The 19,589-nt window shown below is 50.7% G+C and overlaps 1 protein-coding gene across 6 annotated transcripts in view; it reads right to left on the bottom strand.

Annotated features, from left to right (window-relative positions):
• Window positions 1–19,491, bottom strand: part of CSF2RB (colony stimulating factor 2 receptor subunit beta) — a 27,507-nt gene extending 8,016 nt beyond the window's left edge. Inside the window, exons 1-8 of one of the 6 annotated variants that reach the window (XM_023222076.1) lie at window positions 19,335–19,491; window positions 10,155–10,402; window positions 9,062–9,185; window positions 6,246–6,439; window positions 2,863–3,020; window positions 2,615–2,783; window positions 1,917–2,052; window positions 1,581–1,756 (exon numbers count right to left, since the gene is read on the bottom strand). In XM_023222076.1, coding sequence (XP_023077844.1) covers window positions 1,581–1,756; window positions 1,917–2,052; window positions 2,615–2,783; window positions 2,863–3,020; window positions 6,246–6,439; window positions 9,062–9,185; window positions 10,155–10,230 — 1,033 coding nt within the window. In that variant the 5' untranslated portion in view covers window positions 10,231–10,402; window positions 19,335–19,491. Of the gene's footprint in view, window positions 1–1,580; window positions 1,757–1,916; window positions 2,053–2,614; window positions 2,784–2,862; window positions 3,021–6,245; window positions 6,440–9,061; window positions 9,186–10,154; window positions 10,403–13,641; window positions 13,791–14,041; window positions 14,067–19,334 lie in introns of those variants that run through there. The other 5 variants (XM_023222080.1, XM_023222079.1, XM_023222081.1 and 2 more) reach the window with 5 other exon arrangements.
• Window positions 19,492–19,589: the final 98 nt, after the last annotated feature.

Here is a 19,589-nt window from a genome sequence, read left to right as displayed (position 1 = left end):
CTGGAGTGCAGTAGTGCAACCTTGGCTCACTGCAACCTCTGCCTCCCGGATTCAAGCGATTCTCCTGCTTCAGTCTCCCAAGTAGCTGGGATTACAGGCACCTGCCACCATGCCCAGCTAATTTTTGTATTTTCAGTGGAGATGGGGTTTCGCCATGTTGGCCAGGCTGGTCTTGAATTCCTGACCTCTTGTGATCCACCTGCCTTGGCCTCCCAAAGTGCTGGGAATACAAGTGAGAGCCACTGTGCCCAGCCTGACTATGTTTTAGGCACTGTTATACATACTTATTCCACATGAATTATTCCACTCAATTCTAACAGCCCTATGTGGTGGGTACTATTAACCTTCACTTTTCACAGACAGGGAAACTGAGGCACAGAACCATTAAGTAACTTGCCCTGAGGAAAGGCAGGTAAGCAGTGGTAGAACAAAGATTGCGACCCCACCAGTGTGATGGGCTCTCTTGTCTGACACTCCCAGAGGTGCTGTAGGGAGATGGCTGAAGGCCGGGACCATTCACACGTTCTCATCACCAGAAAATCCCCAATACAGCAGCTGTAGCAGGCCTTCAACAACATCTAGGTGAGGCCTCTCCCCAACGAGATAGTGGCCAAAGAGAAAGGGGAAGCCCTTTGCAGACAGCACCTCCCACCTGGCCAGCAGACCCACAAGTTGAAAGAGGCAAAGGGTAAAGAAAGCAGAAACTGGGCAGGGACTCAGAAGTTCTGAACTCTAATCTTGATCGGCCTACTGACAGCTGTGCAACTTTAAGTAAGTCACTCAACCTCTCTGAGCTTCAGTCTACCCAAAAGAAAAAAGAGAATGCTTATAACCTCGATGCCTTCACAGTATAAACATAATATGAATGCCTGTAATTTGTTGAGGCCTCTTATGTGCCAGGCATTATATGAGGCCCTTAATATATCCTGTGCATTTGAACAATCAAAATCGCTTTTTCCAGTGAGGATCTCAAGAGAGTTAATGATAAATTCAAACCCAGGTAACTAAGACAAATTGGCCTCTGCCCTTCACACATGCTAAAGACTGGATGGAAGGACTTGGTCACCCTGAAACAATGTGAGAGGTTCCACTGCACTGGGGTCTTTGTTACATCACAGAAATGAAGCATATTAAACTCCAAGGATCAACACTATTTGTACACACCACAGACCCCAGCTGAAAAGTACATCATAGATCAGTGACATTAAAGGAAGAATATCAGTCGGCGGGAAACTTAGGAAATCAGAAAGAGGAAAATCCAACGAGGAATGAAAGGGAGGGTTTTGGTGACAGGATCAGGAGGGTGTGGCTAGCGGTGGAGATTTGGAGAGCTGCAGGATAGGAGAGGGAAGCAGAAGAAAAGGACAAGAGATCAGAGGTTTAAAAGATCTGCTCCTGTTTTCGGCCACTGCCATCGTGGTTTCATTGCTTCTCTGTTCACTTTTGGTCACTGGACTGCATCTCTTTGAAAGTGACAAACATGAAGACTTGGCCAGGAGGAACCCTGAGCTGATCTGGGTTACACAATGAGGGTGGGCTAATCCCAGACCATCCCCACAGCGGGCTGGGAGCAAACTCACTGTTTTCTGAGCTCTTTATGCGTTTCTCTGCCCTCCTTGGCTGAACGGAGACGATGTATTGGCTGTGGGTCCCGGGGTCGGGCACGGGAATCTGGCAGTGGTGCCTGGTGTAGAGGCTGCCGAGCCCCTCCCTCAGCACTGGGGAGCACTCTTCCTCCCTGAGGAGCACAGCAGAGCTGAGGGCAGGGGGAGGGAGGGCACATGGGAGGGAGGGCACATGGGAGGGAGGAGAGCTTGGGGTGGGCTGTGGCTTCTGCTGGGGCCCCAGGGACAGAAGGAAGCGTGGAGACAGCAAGGCCAAGAGGAGGGGAGGGGACGGAGAAAAAAGGTGCTCACCCTGCATCTGGGCTGGGCTTGTAGAAGAGGCCAAAGGAGACTGAGCTGGCCACCTCCTGCCTCACCTCCCAGGAGCAGCTGAGCACGGCGGCCCCGTCAAAGAAGCACTGCAGGTTCTGGGGCTGGGCCTCGTCCCCTGGGAGGGAGACAGGTCCTCATACACTCCCTCCCTCCTTCATCCCTCCCATAGTTCTCGGTAGGTGCCCTCCGTGTGATTCATCACAGAGGTCACGAGCTCTGGGGTCAAAAGACCAGGACTGAAACTTCAGCCTGAACCTGCCAGCTGGGCGTCCAACAGCTCCGAGACAGAGAGTTCTGTGCACCTGCACACCCTCCCAGAGAATGGAAATAGTATCTAAGTTTCAGTGTTTGGGGATTGAACAGAAAAACGTGCGTAAGCCCTGCATATCCTGTAGCCTCCATTAACACGCGGCTGCTAATAGCGCTATTGTTGTTAGTATTGTAATTGCCGGTGGCAGAGAGCATGCAGAAACCGGGAAGCCCAAAGTGAACAGATGCAGGCTCCTACTGGGCAGCAATCACAGTACAGGTGGGACGGCCCAGGGAGGCTCCTGGAAAGATGGCAGCAGGAGATCTGGGAAGCCCCCAGGTGGAGCCCAGGAACCCTGCTGTGCCAGGAGCTCCTGATGAGCCCACCCTCCCACCACAGGGCATTTCCTGGGCTCTGGCTCCCTTACCTGGCTGGGAGTCCCAGCGAACCTCTGGGCTCCACTCGCTGGGACGTCCGGAGAGCCGAGAGCCTGAGGCCAGGTGGGTCCGCACTCGGGCCACATAGGTGCTGCTGGGCATGAGGTGCTCTGGCCCCAGGGTGGCCTGTGAGGCGTTGGAGAGGAGGGTGGCTGCATCCTGTCAGGAGACAGTGGGTGCTGAAGGAGGGGTGCCGCCCATCCCTTTGGGCTGGGACAGAGCTGGCCGTGGTTCCTACCTCCCAAGAGTCCTGGAGCCGCTTGTAGACCACCTCAAACTCCAGATCCCCCAGGGACAACCAGTGGCTCTGGGGCCTCCCAGGGGCCACACTCCAGGTCAGCAGGAAGTGGTCCTGGTCGGTGCTGATCCGCAGGTCCTTGGGCGCAGGAGGCTGGACTGGAGGGGGAAGTGAAGGGCACCTAAGGGCTGGACCGCTGGGGGGCAGTCAGGGCCTGCGTGGTCTTTTGTGTGGACACGGGGGGGTTCCAGGCCACCCCTGCCCCCAGCAGCTGAAGGACCTTGAGCAAGACCCATTTCCTCTGTGGGCCTCAGGCTTCATCTGCAAAACTGTAGCGTTTCAACATGAAAGCAATGGAAAGCCGTGCCGATTGCAGCGCCCATGTGACCCGAGCTCCCTGAAAGGCGCTGGTGAGGAAACTCTCAATGGAGCCTCCTCTGTCCTGAGGCTCCCCACTGCCCATGCTGCAGCCTGGGTGGCTCCTGCCAGCAGAGGGGCCTGCGGTCCAGAGGCCTCCCCCTCCTGCTGTCCAAGCTCACTTCCTCCTGCCCAGGGTCCCTCCTGCTGTCAATGCCCGGGGCAAATGCCTCTGGCTCCAGGAACGTCCTCGGATCCGCATCTCCAGGCAGAATCCCTTATTCTTTCTCTCATTGCCACCATAGCTCAGTGGAATTCCCTCCACCAGGTCTTACCACAGCGGAGGGATTCCTGTGTTTCTGTGTCTGCCTCCCCTAAGGGGTGAGGAGATGGGGGTGGGTGGGGTTGGTCCTGATCCCCTTCCCTATCTCCAGGCCAAGATGCATCTGTTTAGTGAATTACAAGGCAAGGTGAATGAGTGAATGAATGAACGGATATTTGTAGGCAAACTTGGGGCTTCTCATGAAATCCTTGCAGCCACAAGGCAAGCACCCATCTCCTGGGAACTCTGGGTTGTTCAAGAAAATGCAGAATGAAGACATGGCACCTGTTTTGTGGCATTTCTGTGTCTGCTTGCCGAGGAATGACTTTCAAACAAAAATACCCTCACGCATAGGAGGTAAGTGCTCTCTGCTGGACATGGGCTATGGTGTGTTAGAGCGTGTCAGGAATCATCAACCCAGAACGGCAGACACACAGCAGAGGAGCCGCCCCTCCCCACCCACAGCCAGGACTGGCGTCCCTCATGGGTCATTGCACTCCCAACCCCCGAGGCTGTCATGGAGGGGGAGTCCTTCCCGGCAGAGCCCTCTTGGAAGCTGCCACAAGCTACACAGACTGGCAGCCCCATCAGAAACCTGCTCAACCAACTCAAGAGGTTTAGTCCACCAGCTCATTTCACAGATGGAGAAACTCATAGAGGAAGTGAAATGTCCAAGGTCTCCAGACATGGAGCCTCAGAGCAGATCAGAGGCAGGCCTGTCACCTGCCCAGTACCCCCCAGCTTCCTTGATTCATCGTTAGTCTGCATTAGGCTGGACCCTACCTCACCGCTCAACACAGGCTCCAGGAGGCCAAGGGCCGCACTTCTCTCCCTATATCTGAGTTGTCTCCATCGCCCTAGAAACCTTCCTGGTTTCCAGGCTGTAAGCTCCAAGGGCAGGGTGGCTGGCTGGTTTGTGGACGGCTTTGCTGGTATATGTAGGTGCTCAAGGAAAGAGGGTTGAACGAATGAATTGTGTGTATATCCGAACTCTGATTTGCCTGCCCTCGTGTCCCCATCTCCTAGCCAGCTGTGTCCTCGTCATTTCTAGGAATGAGTGCTTGAGGTCACGTCCTGAGCTTCAACTTCTTTCCCAACTCCTGCTCCTCCAATCTACCCTGTAAGTCCCCTGTCCCCAGCATTCTCACATCCACATCTGATCATGGCATTTCCCCTCAGTGCTCTCCGTGCCTAGCGGGTCCCCTCTGCCCTGAGACTGCAGGAGACAGAAGCCTCTCCGGGGTCAGGTCCCTGCCTGTGTCTCCTGCTTCTTCCCACCACCGCCCAGCCTTTGAAGTTGACGCTTCCTGGGCCCAATGGAGAGCAGGTTCCCCAGCCACCCGTGCCCTTCCAGTCCCCCAGCCTCTGCGCAGCTGTTACCCTGCCAGAGAGGCTCCTCCTGCCCTCCTCTCCTGTCCACCCTTCAGATCTGAGTTGCAAAGCTCTTACTTCTGGGAAGCCTGTGCTGATCTCCCAGGGACCCTGCCCTTTATCCCCTGCATGAGGCACCCACCCGCCGCTGTCGGTAAGTTCTCACGGTGGACGACATATAGTATTTCTCCTCCCTCCAGCCTGGGCACCCTGAGCTGCTCTCCGGAAGGAAGGGACTCTCGTGTCCATCAAACCCATGTGTGGAAACATTGCTTCTGATGGATTCCTGGTGGCCTAACCCATCCCCTCCTCTGGCAGTGGCTTGATGATGCTGTGACAAAAAGGGGCAGGAAACCACGGTCAGAGCCCCTTCCGTGTGACCCTTGCAAAGAGCACCAGGTGGGCTGCTGGTTAGGACCAAGGACCCAGACTATCCTGTGCTGGATCTCAGCTCTGCCAGCAGCAGCAGAGAGGCCCTGGACTAGTCACCTCCCTCTGTCTCCGTTTCAGCAGCAGCCAAAGGCACCAGTAACAGCACCAAGCCTGCCGTGGTTCTGAGACTCCAATGACAGCCTGCAGTTCCTCCTACCAGCCTGCCACTGGCGTGGGTTTTTGCCACGTCAACGAAAACTTTCATAAAACATGTCCCTTTTTAGGTTTAGCTTCACTCTAAGCAACCATTTCCTTGAATCCAGGACTTCGAACTGCGGGTTATATTTCTTTCTACTATAGAGGCAAATAAAACCTAACTATATAAAATGATCATCTACCCCACCCTAGACCACAGATGGCTTCAGGGACCACTGTGGGATTGCAGCCCACACGGGGTCCCTCCTCCAGGGCAGGGAGGGGAGAAGCTCCCCGTCTACCGTGCAGGAAGCCGCTGGGAAGGCTGACCCATCTCTGTCATTACTGCTCAGCGGGGGGACTTCAGAGGAGGCATCTGACCTCCTGGGCCTCGAGGGCCACATCCAGGAAACGGGTTGCTTCAGAGATGAGATGAAACAACTAAGCGGACAGAGTTTTCTAACTGGGTAGGTTTCTAAGTGAGTGGTGAGAACGGTGTTTCTTCAAGGGAAGCCTGCAGTGCTGGAAGCCCATGGCTTAGTGGGAGGTGGTAGCAGCCGGGGCATAGGAGAAGCCTTTGTCAGGGGCCCCTCATACCGTCCCTGCTCTGAAGCCTCCACGTAACCAGACCACACCCTCATCCCTCAAGAAACCCTCACCCAACCCCAAGCCACGGTCTCCTGCCTTGAAGACTCCCTGGGCCACCCCTGGTGCCCCCCTGTCCACACGGGAAACCAAGCCCCAGACGGGGTCCCCAGCCCCTCACCATGCTGGGTCAGAGTGACGATGAGCTGGGTGCCCAGAGGCCTGTCTGGTTGGAATGAGTAGTAGTCAACGTCCGTGACGACAAAACTCTGGTAAGGAATGACACATCTCCTGGGCATGCAGCGGGGATAGGGGCAGGCTGACCAGGGCATGTCTTCACTGAGGTCACAGGACACTGGCTCTGGAAGGTCCCTGCTGGGAGAGGACATGGCTTAGCCCAGGGTATATGGGGATCACTCACTCATCAAAGGTTCACTGAGTGCTCACCACGTGCCTGGCTCTGTCCAGAATCAGGGGCCAGGCAGTGACAAAGCACACACAAATCCTGCCCCCAGAGCTGCCATCCTGGGAGAAGCGGACCCGCATGGAACAAAGCGCGTAGCGTGAGCAGTGGAGAGAACTTCATGTGGATAAATAAAGCAAGAAGCAAGTGAGGAGGGAGTAAGGGCTGGGCTGGGGAGGCGATTTGAAATATGGGACAAGCAGGCCTCTCTAAGGAGGTGACCTGGGGGCAGAATGTTAAAGGCATTGAAGGAGGGACTGTGCAAATTGTGAGGATTTCAGGAAACGGGAACCGCATGTGCAAAGGCCCTGGGGCAGGCAGAGTTTGGTGTGTTGCGTGGTTTGGCCTCGAACCAGTGCGCGGGGAGTAGAGCATGTGACAGGGAGGTGTAGGAGACCCATCCGTCAACGTGACGGGATTGGATCTCACTATGAGTGACTGGGAAACAGTTCTGAGCAAAGGCATTGCAGACTTTGATGAATGCTTTGAAAGGACTCCTGAGGGTCCTCAGTTGTGAATAGACTGAGGTGGGAATGTGGCAACGTTGGAAGCAGGGGGCCCAGTTAGGAGGCTTCTGGAATATCCAGGTGACAGGAAGTGGCGTGCACCAGGCTGGTCAGGCTGGTGTGGGTGAGATTCACGTTCTGCTTGAGATAAGGTTGGCAGCATTTGCTGGCGGAGGGATGTAGCAGTCAGGAAGGAATGGTGGCAAAAGAGACTTAAAACAAAATCCTCCCTATTGTTTAGCTTGAGCCACTAGGAACTCCCATTTAGAAAGCGAAATGGGGAAGATGGAGGCAGCAACGCAGCTCAGGTGAGAGCAGGACTTTGGCTGAGGACATTTGGAGTCGGAGACGCCTGTGGTTTAAGTGACAGGTGGAGAGGCTAGTGAGCCTGGAGGCCTGGAGCTTAGGGGAAGTGTGGGCTTGAGGTCACCTTTGGGAGATGCCCCCAGGTCCTGAGGGGGTCTCTGCAGAGTGGATACAGCAGAGAGTAGGTCCATGGACTAGGCCTGGGCATCTCACCCTTGGCAGCCGAGAGAACCAAGAGGCAGCAGACAAGAAGAAAGAGGAAGGTGGGCAGGGCCCCGGGGGCGCTGGGTGAGCTGTGGGCAGAGCCAGGTGCAGGAGGAACTGCAGGGAGGCCGTGGTGGTCCTCCTTGTCAGGGGCTGCCCCTGGTCAAGTAGGAAGAAGGCGGAGGCCCAACCATGAGATCCTGCTCCCCGGGGCATTGCTGACTTGGACCAGAGCAGTTTGGGTGGCCTGGTGGGAGCAGCATCCTGGGGGAGTGGGCCCAGGAGGAAATGGCTGGAAAGACACTGAATGTAGTGAGTGTGGACAACTCTGTCGGGAATGCTGCTGTCAAAGGAAACAGAGAAAGAGGGGCCGCAGGGTGGCCAGGTCAGGAGATGCCCAGGCGCTGCACTCCTGTGGGCATCTGAGGTTTGCAAGGCGATTGGGAAAGATCCTGGGAGAGGGTATAGTGGGTGGCACAGGGCAGAGTAGGGACTTGGGGGCCGTGATGTTCCTGAGTAACAGGACCTGACAGCATCAGGTCTTAGGCCTTAGATAGGTGCCCTGGTCCAGGCCCACGCCCCGGCAGTGGGCAGTGGGGAATGTGAGTGTGGAGTGGGGAGGGAGCGTCTCCCTGGTCCCCTGTTGTGTCAGAGCAGCAGGAAGCAGGTCACGGGGAGGGGCAGGATGGTCTTTGGGGAGAATGGAGAAGGTCCGACAGAGGCACCCAGGAGAACTGAAGGTGGTGGAGGGGTGGGGAGGTGGCAGAGCCAGTCCCACCCCCCAATGCTGGGGTGACCTCCAATGGGTTGTCACTTGCCTCTCTGGTTCCAGCTGTTTAATTATTTCATTTAAGGCTGATTTAGACCCTGGCCAACACCCCAGAGCGATGCTGGTCCCCTTCCCGTGTGGCGCATGCCCAGGAGAGCTCGGGTGAGACAGGTCGCAGCCCATATGCAGAGGGGGACCCGGGGAGAGTGCGGAGCCCCCTCCCAGACACGTTCACATGGCCTGTTCTGCCACTCCCTACCTTGTGGCCAGGGCTGGCACTTCACCTCCAGGGCCTCAGTTTCCCCATCTGTGAACTCCCAGGCCAGCTCCCAGGCCAGCATCATCGCCCTGCTCTGCTCTGGACAGGCAGGCGGTGGCACAGTTGGGGCATCGTGGCCTGGCCCTGCCCACCTCACAGTGAGGAGGAACTAAGACAGGACATGTGGGGCAATTGTGTTAAATTGTGACAAAATAAGAGAAGATTGTCACCATTGTCACCACCACCATCATCAACAACGTGAGTGTGTGTAGAAGGCACTCCACAGAAACCCCAGGTCAGACAGTAGCGCCTGGCCTGGCAGGTGCCTGGCAGGGCAGGAGCTCCCAGGAGGGCCTCCCTTCTCCTCTGTCCTCTGTCCACTTCCACCCCGAGGCTGACCTGACAGGTCCCTCTCTACACCACCGTCCCACTCCAGGCACAGGGGACACCGTAGCCCCTGCCCATGGACCCTGCACCCAGCGTCACTCACTCATTCACCCGGCGAATGAGGGTCACGTTGACAAGCTGCTGGGCATCCTGGGTGTCCGCCCACCTGCAGGTGATGTGGCTGGTGTAGTCATTGTAGCAGCGCAGGGTCCGCAGCGGGACGGTTTCTGACAAGAGGGGTAGGCAGGGGTCACCTCTCTTTCCTGGTGGGACCCTTGTCACCATCACCCCCAGGTGCTCTGGGATGCCCAACTCTGGGGAGGGGTCTCCCAGGTCCCTGCAGAGGCACCAGGTGGCCAGGCAGAGGTGCCCTGAGTTGGGAAGGGGGTCTGCCTGATGGGGGTCTCCTGGTTGCAGACCCTCCTCTCCCGACAGAAGCACGATATTCTGTTGGTTCTCAGCACACTTTCTGGGCTTCTGCTGTGTGCTGTTCCTGCGCACGGTCCCCTCCCCCACCTTCAGGACAGGGACATGGGTCAAGCACAGGCCCGGCCCCTGAACCCATTGTGCAGCCTGGGAGGGGGCACGCACTCAGCCCTGGGATGCAGTGTGGCAGAGTCCTACCTATGCCCTCCCCCCTGCTCTCTAGTCCCCAGCCTCAGGAGCCTGGTATTTGTTAAGGGTCTGTGGTCTCAGCATTGTCACAGAAGCCCTTGGGAGTCTGGGAGCCCTTGGGAGGGGCCATTTCACCTCAAGAACCCAGGAGCATCCCAGCATGGCCTTCAGGCACAAGGAGGGTGCTAGCGGCTGAAGCAGGGAGAGAACCCCGGCTGAGGACCTGCAGGAGCTAAGTCCCGGAGGTGGGAACCACTGAGGTGCAGAGAGTGTCTGCTGGGGAAGGAGGGACAGGGAAACGGCCAGAGCAGCCATCCTGGAGGCTGGGGGCCAGGAGTGCGGTGCTGAGAAATGTGGGCCAGGAAGCCAGACACGCTCAGCTGGACTTTCCAGGACAGGATGAGCAGGAATGTGCAGGAGGAGGGAAGCGAGGGAGGCCCAGGGAAGGCCAGGGGGAGAGACGGAGGGAGAGGAGCAGGAGGAGGGCTGGTGGGCAGGGTCCTGGGGGTACGCTGCGGCCCTCCCCAGGATGCAGCAGTGAGGAGGGGGACAGGGAAGGGGGTGGGAGCCACGGGACTCACCTTCTGCCCCTGCCAGTCTGCGCCCCCAGCACAGGGCCAGCAGGGCCATGGAGAGCAGCCTCTGGGCCAGTGCCATCTCCCTGGTCAGCTCTGGACAGGCAGGTGCCAGCACTGGTGGGTGCTGGCCATGGGCGTGGCAGGGTCCTCAGTGTCCTGAAGTCCTGTGTTCCTGCCCAGCTGGGAGCCAGGCCAGATCCATTTCACAGGTTCTTGGGACCTCTCCCTCCTGGCCTCTGCCTCCTCCAGGCCTGCAGAAGGAGATGTCAGCAGTGAGCTGCCCCTCCCCTTCCACGTGTCCCAGGGACACCACCCATGTTGTGGGGACAACCCAGAGAAGTGGCCCTCATGCATGACCCCTCAGTGTCCCGCAACATGAAGGCAATGGACATGCGCTGCGTGGCCTGAGGCACTGGGCCCCCACTTGAGTCACTGACACTACCACTGCACAATGCGCTAGACAGCAGGGCAGCTGAGAGGGAGGCCTGGGACGTGACTCCTACTAAGCTCCCCGTGGGCTGCGGGTCCACGGCTGTTGGATGCCACAGTGTCATCCCCTGGACATGAACACACGTACACACACATGTCCTCGCTTCCACAGGGCCTGTGCTCTCCCCACCCCTGCTCCATTTACCGTCATCCCCCCACCCTCTGCTTGCCAGTTCCCTTTTCTCCTCGGAGGCCGGGGGTTTCCTCCCTTTCATTTCACTGGTCTGGGAAGTACCCAAGAGAGCAGAACAGACAACTGTGGCTCCTTTTCTTCTGGAAGATTGCTGGAAGCTTCACTCAACATGCCCACGCAAACACACACACACACACACACACGCACACACACAGGCACACACATGTACAACACACACACAGATACATACAGATACATACATATATACACGTACACACAAAACGTGCACACACATACCCACACATATACACACAAACGCAGACACAGACACACACACAGATACATACAATATACATGCATATACACATGCAAGCATGCACACACACATACACACAAACACACACAGAGAGACACAGACACACATACACATACACGAACAACACAGATACATACATGTATACACACATGTATACACATGCACACAAACATGCACACACATTTACACATATACACACAAATTCACACACAGGCACACACATACACATGCACAACACACACACATACACATATACACACTCGCATAGACCATCTACACACGAACATGCACACATACATACAGATACATGCACAGACGCACATACACACACACAGAATCTATCAACGGACATGCTGGCTGGAAACAAACTCTATTTGACCCCAGAATGTACTAACACATGATGAAGGAGGAATCAGGAGTCAATGTGAAGTGATGAAATCTTCAATTTAAAAAAACGCTAACATCATTGAATAACAACATAAAAATGCCTATCTAAAACCGCATTTCACACCATTCCCCAAATAACAAGTTAATTACAAATTTCAATGTAAAATGTTACATCCTATGAAACCTGCAAACCAGAGGAGTGAATGCCTTTGAACTCTTTAAGCTTAAAAGCATAGGAGACATCACAGAGACAAAGGCTGGCAGAAGTACATAGAAGTGAAATCTTCTGTAATTTATCAAACTGACTGAACCATAAAAGCAAAGGACAGAGTGCGAACAGAAAATCTTTGCACCAACATACTCATCCCTTAGGGCTACTCTAACAACATACCATAGATGGAGTGGCTTACAAGTAACAAAGTTTATTTCTCATAGTTCTGGAGGCTGGGAAGTTCAAGATTCAATATCTGGTGAGGGCCTGTTCCTCACAGTCTTCTCCCTGTAATCTCACGTGGCGGAAGGAGCAAGGGCACCTGCTGGGGTATTCTATAGGGTGCCACAGGCACTACCACTAGATAGTCTCACATTGGGGATTAGGTTGCAACATAAAGTTGGGAGCACTTAAACACATAGACCATAGCAACTAGAATTATGGAGCACAGGTTAGTGTAAAAGATTAAAACAAATCAATATCATTAAAGAGTACAAACAACATTCACCTATACAGAGAGAATTCATGATAGTGGCTGACAATATTGCAGTGTTTTTCTTGAGCCAGGCATTATTCAAAAGGCTTCACGGATATGAATACGTCCATATATAGGTTACCGCTAGAATCTCCACTTTGTAGATGAGAAAACGGGTGGGATGTTATATAATTGGTCGACAGTCACACGGTGGGTAAGGAACAGGTTGGGATTCAAGCCCACGGTGAGTTACCTCTACACTCTGTCCCTGACCTCTATACCAATAGTGATTCCATTTCCCAAATGTCAAAACAGCACACATCTATTCTGACATACACTAACCCAGCAGACGCTTCTACAGACAGGCACAGATACAGCAAAAATAAAAGAGTACATTAAGACATCTAAATTAGCATCCTCGGGGAGATTTGAGAAATCATAGCCATTTAAAAGAAGGCACTTCTATGCAAAGAACAGACTTCTTGGAATTTGAAGATGTGAGATCCATAATTAAAAAAAAAAAATCAGTCAACGGCTAGGCGTGGTGGCTCGTGCCTGTAATCCCAGCACTTTGGGAGGCTGAGGCGGGCAGATCACTTGAGGTCAGGAGTTTGAGACTAGCCTGGCCAACATGGTGAAACCCCGTCTCTACTAAAAAAATATATATATATATATAAGTGTGTGTATGTGTGTATACATATATATATATATAGCTGGCCATGGTGGCACACGCCTGTAATCCCAACTATTCTGGAGACTGAGGCAGGAGAATTGCTTGAAGCTGGGAGGCGGAGGTTGCGGTGAGCTAAGACAGCTGCCATGGGACTCCAGCCTGAGACTCTGTCTCAAAAAAACAAACAAAAAACCCCAGCAAACTATCAATAACAGGCCAGACCACAGAAGGGATACCACAAATGAAAAAGATAGATATATAAAATAGAGCAAATAGTCAAGGAGATGAAAAGTCTTAGAGAAAAGTTTAGACCTGGGAAAGAAATTCAAAAATTCCAGCATCCAGAAGCAGGGGGTGGAGAGCATTAAGAGCAGGTATGGCAGACAGTGTTAGCCACCTAGTCTGAAAGACAGTGGAAGACCGTGTCCCTTTCCTCCTGGCAGCAGAAGCCAAGGTTTCAGCTGAGTTGATTGCTACACAGAATCAAAGTTTTTATTTCCTCTACTCCCTTGCTGCTAGGTGCCGTCAAGTGACTAAATGTGATCCAAGGAGGTGAGAGTAGAAACATTGTGTATGTCTTCCAAAAAAGGCTGCTCGATGGCAGTTGACTCAGGTGGGAGAGGTTCATTTTTGTCCCTCTGTCTTTCTTCCTTCTTTCAACCTGCAACTTGGAGGTAATAGATGAAGCTTCAGCAGCTATTTTGGACCATGAGGTTACCTTGAGGATGGAAGTCATATGTGAAGATGATACAACAGAAAGAGAGGAAGTTGGATTCCCAGTCTCAGTCTGGAGCAACCATACTAACCTGAAACTGCTACCCCTGGGCCTCTTTTATATGCTAGGAAAAAGAAACTTCTATGTTGTCAAGCCACTGTTGCTTAGGGATTTTCCGTTTGCAACCAACCAGATACAACAGCAAATGGGGAAAGCTTCCCAGGGCTTTCAAGGAAAAAAAGGCCCACTAATAAAAGAAAAAGATTCCTTTGTAAAACTTTTTTTTTTTTTTTTTTTTTTTTTGTTGAGACGGAGTCTCGCTCTATCACCCAAGCTGGAGTGCAGTGGCCGGATCTCAGCTCACTGCAAGCTCCGCCTCCCGGGTTCCCGCCATTCTCCTGCCTCAGCCTCCCGAGTAGCTGGGACTACAGGCGCCCGCCACCTCACCCGGCTAGATTTTTGTATTTTTTTTAGTAGAGACGGGGTTTCACCGTGTTAGCCAGGATGGTCTCGATCTCCTGACCTCGTGATCCGCCTGTCTCGGCCTCCCAAAGTGCTGGGATTACAGGCTTGAGCCACCGCGCCCGGCCTGTAAAATATTTTTTAAAGACAGTAAGGAATCTGTATTCAAGGGGTGGGGGCTACTACAATGGGGTTTTATAGTAGGGGACAGAGATCAGAGTTAACTCCCAAGATTCCTTTTAATAGAATCAAACCCAGTTCTCACTGGTAAACTTTATATCTTGCAAGAATATGAGGATAATCCTAGAAATGCTTCCAGAAGAAAACAAATAGGATACTTTGAATGCGACAAGGGTCAGATTGGCTAGAGATTTCACATGAGAGACTCTGAACTTTAAATAGATGTCTTGAAAATACCAAGGGAAAATTATGCTTAAACCTAGAATCATAAAATGTCAAGTTTTCTTTGACGTTTAAAGGACACAAAAAATTTTGGATATGTAAGGACAAAGAAAGTTTTTCAAATCTTTTCTGAAAAAAATTACTCTAGGTTATATTTCAGGAAAAAAAATCCAAGATAGGCTGAAATACTGAGGCAAAGAAACCAGTCACACTTATAGATAAGTAAAGAAGAATATTGAACCAAAACTCAGATGATTTTAACATGGGAGTTGGCTGTGAGGCTGGGGTGGAGAGTGGAGGAGAACTGAAAACTTGCTAAAGATCTCCTCTTGTTTTGGAAGAGCATACATGTGCTAAATAAACCCAAATGCTGGTAGCAAATATGGTTTCTTTTAAAAAAATGTATATATTTTTTGAGACAGAATCTCACTCCATCACCCAGGCTGGAGTGCAATGGCATGATCTTGGCTCACTGCAATCTCTGCCTCCTGGGTTCAAGCGATTCTTGTGACTTAGCCTCCTGAGTAGCTGGGACTACAGGCGTGCACTACCACGCCTGGCTAGTTTTTGTATCTTTAGTAGAGACTGGTTTTCACCATGTTGGCCAGGCTGTTCTCAAACTCCTGGCCTCAAGTGATCTGCCCACCTTGACCTCCCAAAGTGCTGGGATTACAGGCGTGAACCACTGCGCCCAAACCAGAAAATATAAGTTCAATACATTTTAAATCCTTAAAAATGTGAAGATTAAAAATCACTACGAATGCAGAGTAAGCATGGGGACAGGAGGGTGACAAAGAAGGGGTGGGAGGGACAGAGAAAGGAAGAGAGAGAAAAAAGAAGAGAAAAACCAAACACCTTCTTACTTAAAATAAACACACACATAAAACATTCCCAAGCTTATGAAGAAATTGAATGGTAGGAATAAAAACTAGGCGGAAGAAAGCAAAATACAAATTCACTCCAGAAACAAACAATTTCATAGGTCAACCAGACAAAGACTTTTAAAAGAAGAAGACATCATGGCCAAGTAGAGGGTACTCCATGCATTGTAGGAGAACCCTCGAGAAATCTATTTATGATTCAAACAAACAGATGAACGGATTAAAAGGGAAAAAAGGATAAGTTGATCTTGAAAGATGCTCCTAAATATTTAATAATAAACACGACTTTTCTGGTTAAATGAAAAACAAACCCTGGCAAATGAGGCAGTGGAGGAAACGTTGGCATCACTGAATGTCTGCCAGAAACCAAAGGCGGTGTCAGAGCCAAGGGGGCACGTTAGTGTACTCCCGTAAAAGCCTCACACAAGAGGCTCTCACTATTGTCTTTACTTCCAGTGGCCAATGTCCCTCATATAATCTCTAAATTCAATGCAATCAACATGAAAATTCCAAAAAGATACTTCATGGACTTGGCAAACTGATTTTTTTTTTTTTTTTTTTTGAGACTGAGTCTTGCTCTGTCACCCAGGCTGGAGTGCAGTGGCTTGATCTCGGTTCACTGCAAGCTCTGCTTCCCAGGTTCATGCCATTCTCCTGCCTCAGGCTCCCAAGTAGCTGGGACTACAGGCACCTGCCACCACACCTGGCTAATTTTTTGTATTTTTAGTAGAGATAGGGTTTCACTGTGTTAGCCAGAATGGTCTTGATCTCCTGATCTCGTGATCTGCCCACATTGGCCTCCCAAAGTGCTGGGATTACAGGCGTGAGCCACCGCGCCCACCACCCCACCTCCTGCTTTTGTCTTTTTCTTTTTTTTGAGACAGAGTCTCGCTTTGTTGCCCCTGCTGGAGTGCAGTGTTGTGCTCTCGGCTCAGTGCAAATTTTGCCTCCTGGGTTCAAGTGATTCTCCCACTTCAGCCTCCCAAGTAGCTGGGATTACAGGTGCACATCACCAAGCCCGGCTAATTTTTTGTATTTTTAGTAGACATGGGATTTCACCATGTTGGCCAGGCTGGTCTTGAACTCCTGACCTCAAGGGATCTGCCTGCCTCAGCCTCCCAAAGTGCTGGGATTACAGGCATGAGCCACTGCGCCTGGCCTTGGCAAACTGATTCTAAATTATAACAAACCAGAGATGAGAGACTTGCTCCATTCCCTGGAAAAATAATAAGGAATGTAGTGGTAGCCAAATGGAACAGAAAACAATAAGGAAAATAACAAAGTACGTATAGAATCCTAGGACGTAATAGGAGCTCTTCGAATCAGTGAAGAGAGGAGAAACTGCACACTCATAATTAGCAATGTTAAGACAATTAGATGGTAATTATTTTTAAAAGTTATTTTACACATTATTCACCTCTCTAAATTCTAGGTGGGCTAAAAATCTGAAAGTCAAACCAAAATAGTAAAATTATTAAAACTCTTTCTGTAATCTTGGAGGTTTACAAGACGCCAAATCAGAAATCATAAAGTAAAAAGAGGTTTACAAGACGCCGGTAACCTCAGAGGTTTACAAGACACCAAAACCAGAAACCATATAAAAAGTAATGACAGGTTTGACTTAACAATGAAAACATTTTTATATGACATAAGACATCTTAAACATAGTAAAGAAAAAACTAAGTGATAACTTGGGAGAATATATTTTCAACATATATAAATGGATTATTAATATACATAATAAACGAGTCACTCTAAAAGTTAAGATGTAAAAGAGAATTCAACAGGAGATGAACAAAAATTTCTCCACGTTCATCATAAATGAAATCCAGATGGCCAATCCACATATAGAAAATGTACAACTTCACCCATAGTCAGAGAAAGAAAAAAATCAAGCAACATTGAGAATTTCCATACATAATATTGGTCAACAATTAGAAGATTGATAATTTCTCTGAAGGTAAATTGGCCCTTTTAGGCACTGCCTGGGAATGTCAGCTTAGCTCAGCTGCTTTGAGACTGATTTGCCAATACCTATTAAAATTTCTAACGCACAACCTCTTGCATGGTAATTCTGCATTTAGTAATTTAGTCTACAGAAACAGTTCCGTAGACGTGGAAAAATTAGAAACAATCTAGGTGTCAATCAACATGAGATTAGATGCATTGTGGTGTACCCATCCTAATAAATGCCGCATATTTCTTAGGGTTACTTAACAAGTTAGATCTGTATGTATCATTGTAGAAATTTTGAAATATTCCAAAATATAATATTAAGTAAAAAAAAAAAGAAATATATATACATGTAAATAATATATATATAAAATAATATATAAATAATCCCATTTCTGTAAAAAGAAAAACTACCAGCTGGGCACGGTAGCTCAAGCCTGTAATCCCAGCATTTTGGGTGGCTGAGACAGGTGCAACACCTGAGGTCAGGAGCTCAAGACCAGCCTGACCAACATGGTAAAACCCCATCTCTACTAAAAATACAAAAATTAGCCAGGTCTGGTGGTGGTTGGGGGCTGTAATCCCAGCTACTCAGGAGGCTGAGGCTGGAGAATCACCTGAACCCGGGAGGAGGAGGTTGCAGTGAGCCGAGATTGTGCCACTGCATTCCAGCCTGGGCAACAAGAGTAAAATTCCATCACAAAAACAAAACAAAACAAAAAACAAACAAGAAAAGAAAAGGAAAGGAAAACTACATGCTTGTATCGTGCTTAGAAAATGTTCTGGAAGAATACATGTGGTGAGAAGAGTAAGCTATGGAACTACGGACAAGAAATTGCTGGGGACTTTGTCTCTTGTGCTACATACTTCTAGATTATTCTAATTTTCATGGAGTCAGGTTTCTGCATAGTTGCTTGTTTAGCATTAAATACATTCCTTATACAGCTTATGAACTAAACTGTGGTGTTAGTATATCTGTACACTGGAACAATATAAATAAAACTGCAGGATGAGAAAAAGAGTGACCAAAAGCTAATTGGAAATGTTCACTCATTATAAAATGATTAAAAAGCAGGAAAGATAATAGAAAAAATTTAGAATTTGGCTATACAAAAATATAACAGCAGGGTTTTTGAAGACTAAAAATTGCACATATGCAGCTCATCACTAGCACCGGTCTGACAAGGTCCCAGTAAAACACCTGCCCTTTCATTCTCAGGGCCAGTACGCACACCTGCACACACCCTAAAGCAGACACCCCACATACCTACCCACCCAGCCAACATACTTAGTTACAGAACACACACACCTGGGCACCAACACACATCAGCAACCCAAATAAGCAGGGCAGAGTGTCATAACTAAAAAGACAGACAGAGTGAGAGAGAAAGAGAGAGACGGCTGTATTGTGCCTGGTATGTCTCTGGGCAAAGGGCTGGGCTCTTTCTCAAGTTCAAAGTGAGCTTCCGAAGCCACACCGCACCCGGCTCTGGGCCTCAGCGCAGCAAGGTCCCAGGTTTCACCCTCTGCCTCTTAGTCTTTCTGCACATGCACATACACACAGAAGAACACACACAAATGCCCACACAGGCAAACACACAAGCATGCATTCTCTCTGTTTCTAAATCGAGATGTCAGAGACTATCTATGCTCCCCACTCCACAAATGAGGAGACAGAAGCCCAGGGTGGACAGGGGGTGCTCTCACTACCACCAGCATCTTAGTGACAAAGTGAAGACAGACCATAGCTGCTTGACTCCCAGGCCTGAGCTCTCTCCACCCCACTAGGCGTCCTTCCCACCAGGACCAACCAGATCCCACTGGCGAGGCTGAGTCCTCCCCAGAGCTATCGTACAACACCAAAGCAGCTTGGCACCCCTGGCTGCCTCCCCACCCGCTGGCTGCCCCAGGAGTCTGGGCTCAGGTCATCCCAAGAGGCCAAGCCCTAAGTCCTCCAAGTCCCCAGGGCGCAGCTGCCCACAGGACGCCCCCCAGGCTCCCCCTGTCCTTTTCCATCCTGGAGTCCCCACATTCCCCCCTGCCCTGACCCCACCCCTCAGCACTGCTCCTGGATGCCGGAACGTACCTCTGTGTGGTCGGAGAGTCCAGCCTTCTTCTGGAGCCTCTAGGCAGAGTGAGCCTCCTACACTTCCTATTCACGTTGACGTCATCAGGAAACAGAGAAGCAGAAAGAGGAAGTAGTGCCAGCCCAGGCCTACTTTGCTAATAGTGCACGTGACTTTTCTTACTTCCAGGAGGCCTTCTATTCCAACTTATCTTCTTACAAACTTCTAGGCCTCCTTCAAGCCTCAGCTGACACAGGGCCTCCTCCATGCAGCCT

The sequence above is a fragment of the Piliocolobus tephrosceles genome, chromosome 19 (assembly GCF_002776525.5).
Source record: "Piliocolobus tephrosceles isolate RC106 chromosome 19, ASM277652v3, whole genome shotgun sequence".
Lineage (NCBI taxonomy): Eukaryota > Metazoa > Chordata > Mammalia > Primates > Cercopithecidae > Piliocolobus > Piliocolobus tephrosceles.
This window is presented reverse-complemented; position numbering and strand designations above follow the sequence as displayed.